This window comes from Chiloscyllium plagiosum, chromosome 14 (assembly GCF_004010195.1).
Source record: "Chiloscyllium plagiosum isolate BGI_BamShark_2017 chromosome 14, ASM401019v2, whole genome shotgun sequence".
Taxonomy (NCBI): domain Eukaryota; kingdom Metazoa; phylum Chordata; class Chondrichthyes; order Orectolobiformes; family Hemiscylliidae; genus Chiloscyllium; species Chiloscyllium plagiosum.
In genome coordinates this window covers 25,217,515-25,224,415 of record NC_057723.1, presented here as the reverse complement: position 1 = coordinate 25,224,415, position 6,901 = coordinate 25,217,515, and the positions used below count along the sequence as shown (strand labels likewise).

The following is a 6,901-nucleotide window of genomic DNA, read 5'->3' as shown; positions in this document are numbered from 1 at the left end:
GACACAGAGAGAGACACAGAGAGACACAGAGAGACACAGAGAGACACAGAGAGACACAGAGAGACACAGAGACAGACAAAGGAGGAATTACTCAGAAGAACTAACAAAAATTTTCCTTGCTTTATGAAATAACTCCGAAAAGCCAAAACTAAACCAAGTACAAGGCATATTTGTTACACACTTCTGTCAGTGAACGTAATGAACATCAAGTTGAAACATTGAAGCATTTACTCTGATTAAACCTAATGTTGTTTCAGTCAAAAAAGGATGAAATTTACTGATCACATCTTGGATAATGGAATAGGGCTAAGAAGCCACTACTTGAGAACACAGAAGTAAACAAGAGCTTTTCAAACACTCCAACCAAGCAGGCTGCTTTGATGTCAAGCTTTAGTGTTGTTAGAGCTGCACCCCATATGACCATTAGATAATAAGAGCAGAATTGGGCTATTCAGCTCACTGAGTGTGCTCCACAGTTTGACCATGGCTGATATATTTCTCAACCCCATTCTCCAGCCTTTCTCCCTGTCACCCTTGATCCCCTCACCAATCAAGAACCTAGCTCTGTCTTAAATACACTCAATAGCTTGGCCTGCACACCCTTCTTGCAGCAATGAGTTTCACAGATTCACCACCCTCTCCACATCTCACTTCCGAAGGATTGTCCATTCATGCTGAGGCTGTGCCCTCAGGTTCTAGTCTCTTGAGTGGAAAGGTCTTCTCCACATCCACTCTATCCAGGCCGTTCAGTATTCTGTAAGTCTCAGTGAGATTTCCTCTTAATCCTCTAAACTCCATTGAGTACTATCCCAGCGTCCTCAACCATTCCTCATATGGCAAGCTCTTCATCCTTGGAATCATTCTTGTAAATCTCGTTCTGAAATCCCTCAAAGGTCAGCACATCCGTCCTCAGATACTAGTCCAAACACCTGCTCACAATATTCCAAATGTGGTCTGGCCACAGCCTTAAACAGCCTCAGTGGTACATCCCTGCCCTTGTACTCTAGCTCTGTTGAAATTAACGCTAACATTGCATTTGCCTTTCAGGCTGCCCAATGAACCTGCATGTTAACGTTAAGAGAATCCTAAACAGGACTCCCAAGTCTCTTTGTTTCCAAACCCTTTCCCCTAGTCCATGCCTCTATTTTTCCAACCAAAATGCACAACTATATTAATATTAATCCCAAAGTGTTGGCAAGAACAATGAGAAAATAAATATTTCATCACATCACTGAAAAATCCAACAGCTGTTCTCTGTCATTGTTATACAGCCACAGCATTTTCATAGCATTGAAAGAGGCCCTTTGGACTAACATGTTTGGACCAGAAATAAAAAACCGCTATCCAATTATGTCCCATTTTTCTGCACTTGGCCCGTAGCCTTATATGCAGTAACATTTCAAGAACCCATTTAAAAGAGTTCTCAAATGCCTGGACAGTTCCCGCCTCAGCCATTCTTTTAGGGAGCAAGCTCCAAATACACTCAACCCTCTGGGTGAAAATCAAATTTCCTCAAATTCCCTCCAACCTTCCTGCTCCTTACCTTAAACGGTGTCCCCTTGTTATTGACCCCTCCCCTAAAAGGAAAGGATTCTCCCTTTCTACCCTGCTTATACCTCTCAGCCTTCTCGGCTCGAAACAAAACAGCCTCAGCTTATCTACTGTCTCCTCATAGCTGTGTCGATCCAGTCCAGAATCCCCTCTTCACTCTCTCTAGTACCATAGCGTGGTGACCAGAACTACACACTGTACTCTAGCTGTGACCAAACTAAAATTATATATGACTCCATAATAACCTCCCTGCTTTTGTATTCAATACTCTGACTAATAATGGCATGTTTCCCACATGTCTCCTTAACTATTTTATCTACTTGTCCTACTGCCTTCAACACTCCACTGCAATGCATATCACAAACTCAAATTAACATTTCACCCATTCACCTACCCCCGCCCCCCCCACCCACAATCTGAATCCCAGCAACCAAGCTTCCATTCATTTAAGGGTCAGAGTTTGCACACTTGTAGGCTAAGATTAATGAGAAACCCTGAAGCCAATCCCATACTCTGTTATCCCCGTACGGAGTACTGGATGTAGTCAGGTTTGGAAACTCAAAAACAATCTCCCTTTTTTAAAAAAATTAGTCCAGGTTAGCATCATACAACAGAGTTCAGCCAACTTAGCATGCACCAAACTTTAATGCCCTACAGAAGTTCTTCATACTTACACTATGCCTGTCTCACATCTAATGCACTGCGGTAACTTCTGTAGTGTGGGTGCAGAATTGTTGAACTTTGTTACAGGAGATTTCACACTTTTGGTGATAGCTGGCCTTTCACTTTTTTCACCTACAAGAAATTTTACAGAATCATATGTTTAGAACTGAATTGAGGTTTGGATTTTACAAGTTACAATGCTAAATATGCACACATTAAAAAGGCAGCCCAAAAAATGGCTAGCTGTCAATTATGCACTCTCCATGTTTAAACTGCAGGTCTATTTATTTGGTTAAAACATGACTCTCTATTGAAAGAGATGATGTATGTTGTCAATATGCAAATTATCACTTACTGTTCAAAATAATTTTCAATTAGCAACGTCAACATTGCAGTAGAAAATGTAAAATTCTACTGCACACCTCTGAGGGGTTCCAGCAATGTCTTGAAGTTGTCATAATTATGATTTGGAACAAGGCCTGAAACATTGGTTGGGAAATCGAGATTCCTGTAGGCTACATGTCAACCACATGGAGAACTGACAAGAAGCCTCTGTCAATTCTATAGGTAAGGGTCAATGGAATCAAGTGCCTTTCAGGCAACTTCAGTGGCCACCAGTGGGACTTCTGTGAATGAAGCCATCTCAGCAGCAGCAGTACCACCAGCCAAAAGCTGTTGGCTAATCAGAGGCTAGCAGCTCTTCATCCCACAAATACCTGTGGAATCAATGGATTCTGGCCACAATGCACTAGTTCTTGTTGACTGGGATCCATTAGATTCCAGGTCCATCAGGTATGCTAGACCAATGTTGGGGATGGAGCATTTGGGGAGCAGTGAATGAGAGTCATGGTGTGGGTGGCAAGTTGAGGCGCAAGGCAGTGGGTGGCTTTCACAGGTTCAGAGTCTACTCTCCTGTATGGTGACAGCTCTATCAATTTGGCACGGTTTCTTTTCACAATGGATCACTAAAAGTCCAGAAAGTCAACGCAATCCCAACAGCAGCCTTCCAAAGGTTTGGAAACACATGCTGCTCCCACTGAGTTTCTAAGCAACCATTAAGTTGCAATGTTGCCAGTTTCGTGAGTGCCAACTGGCTGATTTGGAAGCCTAACTGACAGCCCCACAAGCCGGTACCCAGCAATCCCATGATAGCCCTCTCACTTACATTTTTGGCCATTGGAACTTGCTGCATTCAATTCAGCACTCAGCACCAAACAACAAGTCTGACAGCTGGTTTCCAAAAAAAAAAGCCCAAGAGAACGATGATCTGACAAGAACTCTCACTAAACACTTCTTTATCCAGGATTCTATGACTGGAGCTGGAGTGATATCATCAAGTTGTCCAAACAGCCAATCACATTTAAAAAAAACCCAAGGCAACCAACCAAGAAGAAAGCCACTAAGATTAAATCATTTTAAAAACAAATGTGCACATAGCAAGATAAAGATTGGGATACTTAGGGTGAAGTGAGAAGCTGAAATATGATAAAAACCTTTGATCTAAAACTGTTCACAAAATTTCCTAATCAGGTTTCAAGAACTTAGTAATGCAGGTTTTTAAAAGGGATAAAAACAGAAATTGCTGAAAAGCTCAGCAAGTCTCGAAGCATCTTTGAAAAGAAATCAGAGTTAATGTTTCGGGTCCAGTGACCCTTCCTCAAAACAGTAAGGGTCTCTTCTTCAGCCATACATGCTATTCAGAATATCATTGAAAACACAGTTACATCTGTCTGAAGAAGGTGTAATGTTTTATAGGGTTTCTGTCTGGGGTGGAGGTGTGGAGGGTTTAGCATGGGAGGTCTGCTCAAAGCATCATGAGACAGTGAGGTGAAGGACAGAGTTGTACCTTTACCTGAACTAGTTTCTGAAGACACTCCAGTTTCAAAAGAAGAATGACAGTGAAAACAGATTGTTCAATCACAAAATCACCCCACAAAATCCAGGCTGAGGAGTTTTATTAGCTCCTGATTTTGTGGTTGAAGGAACGATGGAAGGTGATCACCTCGTTAGCCCACCAAAGTTATGACTTGTTATAAAAAAAAATTATGGACAAAGAACAAAAGTACATTCTTCAATAAAAGATTCTCTCTATTCCTTATTATTTAAAGAAAATCGATGAAGAGTCAGTTTCTTTTAACAAATGGTGTAGACTTTGCAACAGTAGGAGTTCAACAATTTAGAGATCAAATTTTATTTTCTCTATTGGTCATTCAAAAATGATTCAAATAAAGATGGTGAAAGAGACTTTCAGTACGGAACCCCTAGTGTGGAAGCAGGCCACTCCGAAGAGCATCCCACTCAGACCCACCAGCCCTACCCCTGTATTTCCCTCTAGTGAATCTATCTAGCCTGCACATCTCTGGACACTAAAGGGCAAAGTAGCATGGCCAATCTGCCTAACTTGCACATTTCTGGGCCGTGGGGGCAAACTGGAGCACCCAAAGGAAAGCCACAGAGACATGGGGAGAATGTGCAAACTCCACACAGACACCAGAGGGTGGAAATAAACCTAGATCCCTGGTGCTGTGAGGCAGCAGTGCAAACCACTGAGCCACCGTGCCACCCTAACTGCATTACGCTGCTGTCTGAAAATCTGCTGTAAACAGATTTCCTAATCAATCACTTTTCATTCATTTGTACCTTTCTAAGCTCATTGTTGGGTTGATTCAGTGAGTGCAGCCTGGAGGAGATCTGGAACATTTGAAGCACACAGAGCTATGAATGGATAGGTGGTGGCAACAATGGGGTAGTGTTGATTATTGGAAAGAGAGGAAAAAAAAAGTAGAGTGGGCACAACAATGTTTTCTCTCAGTCCATCCAGCCAAACCAGGAGAATTACACATAGAAGGAGTGGGACCAGTTTGATCGAGAGGTGGCTTGGGCAGGATGGATGTAAGAATCTGAATTTAAGGAAGCAATATTGTAATAAAGTTTTACCACGTGTCCTGTGTATCTCAGTTGGTTGCTAGGATAATTTATTCACTGGATTGTGTAACCTGGTTATCTGAAATAAAAAAAATGTCGTGCTGGAAAAACACAGCAGGCCAGGCAGCATCTGAGGAGCAGGAGAATCGACGTTTCGGGCATAAGCCCTTCTTCAGGAATGCCCGAAACGTCGATTCTCTGCTCCTCGGATGCTGCCTGGCCTGCTGTATTTTTCCAGCACCACATTTTTCAACTCTGGTCTCCAGCATCTGCAGTCCTCACTCTCTCCTATCTGAAATAAACCTTTCTCCACCAACATACTGAATTTTGATACGTTTGAAGAACTAGCAAAAAGCAATTTGATCATAAGATACAATGGATTAAACTTCATTCGTTCACTAGGCAATACCTGTCTGCTCTGCTTCTAGCAGGCCCTGTAGTATTTTGAAAGAACCAGACTGTTTAGGTTCTGAAGCTGGCTCCTCACCATCCTGAAGCATCTTATAAACATCTGATTCAGTGTCGATCTCGTTCCACAGCTTTGGTGATAACTTTGGTGGATCAACGCTGGTCGAAAACAAAAACCTCAGGCATTAAATATGCAGAGATCAATTAACACATTATTAAAATTTTAGAATAGATTTTTACAATTAACTTGATCGAAATGAGCCAATATCATTTTTCATCCTGCAATTCTGAAAATGATACCCACCAACAGACAACATAACATTCTTGTATTGAAATGTGCAGATTGTGTAAATCTGCTCACCCAGTTCTGGTTACACAGCAGCGTTTGTTGTACGGTGACTCATTAGCAAAGGGATTGACCATGCAGGACACAAATCTCTCTCCAAAATGTGCAACAGGGAGACCCAGAAAGTTAGAAGACAGTGAATAAGCCAGCCAGTCAGATAAAAGAAAAACCAAGAGGAATTAAAATACCACAGATGTTGGAAATATAAAGTAAAACAATCCTCAATCTGTGGAAAGAGCAACAGTGTTAAATGTTCCAGGTTGATGATGTTCCATAAGAAAAAGATCTGAGATTTAACAGTTTATAAACAAAAACCAGGCATAACTGTTAGGAGAGGGGGGAAATAAAAGGGAAATCTGTTGTAGGGTAGAGAAACAAATGATACAACAACAAGGGTTCAGAAAAGATTGACAAGGATGTTGCCAGGGTTGGAGGGTTTGAGCTGTAGGGAGAGGCTGAATAGGCCAGGACTGTTTTCCCTTGAGTATCAGAGGCTGAGGGGTGACGTTATGGAGCTTCGTAAAATCACGAGGAGCATAGATAGGAAAAGTAGACAAGGTCTTTTCCCTGGGTGGGGAATGCAATACTAGAAGGCATAGGTTTAGGGTGAGGCAGGGGGAAAAGATTTAAAAGGGACCTAAGGAGCAACCTTTTCAAGCAGATGATGGTGCGTGTATGGAATGAATTGCCAGAGGAAGTGGTGGAGGCTGGTACAATTACAACATTTAAAAGGCATCTAGATGGATACATGGATAGGAAGGGTTTAAAGGGATATGGACCAAATGCTGGCAAATGGGACTAGATTGGGTTGGGACATCTGGTTGGCATGGACGAGTTTGATTGAAGAGCCTGTTTCCATGATGTACGGGGAGAAAGTGAGGACTGCAGATGCTGGAGATCAGAGCTGAAAATGTGTTGCTGGAAACGCGTAGCAGGTCAGGCAGCATCCAAGGAGCAGGAGAATCGACGTTTCCGGCATGAGCCCTTCTTCAGGAATAAGAAGGGTGT

General features: G+C 42.2%; 1 protein-coding gene across 1 annotated transcript in view; it reads right to left on the bottom strand.

Annotated features, from left to right (window-relative positions):
* Positions 1-6,901, bottom strand: part of LOC122556562 (PDZ and LIM domain protein 4-like) — a 126,130-nt gene that overhangs the window by 1,079 nt on the left and 118,150 nt on the right. The window contains exons 5-6 of the mRNA XM_043703376.1: positions 5,549-5,706; positions 2,226-2,346 (exon numbers count right to left, since the gene is read on the bottom strand). Of these exons, the coding sequence (XP_043559311.1) occupies positions 2,226-2,346; positions 5,549-5,706 (279 nt within the window). The remainder of the gene's footprint in view (positions 1-2,225; positions 2,347-5,548; positions 5,707-6,901) is intronic.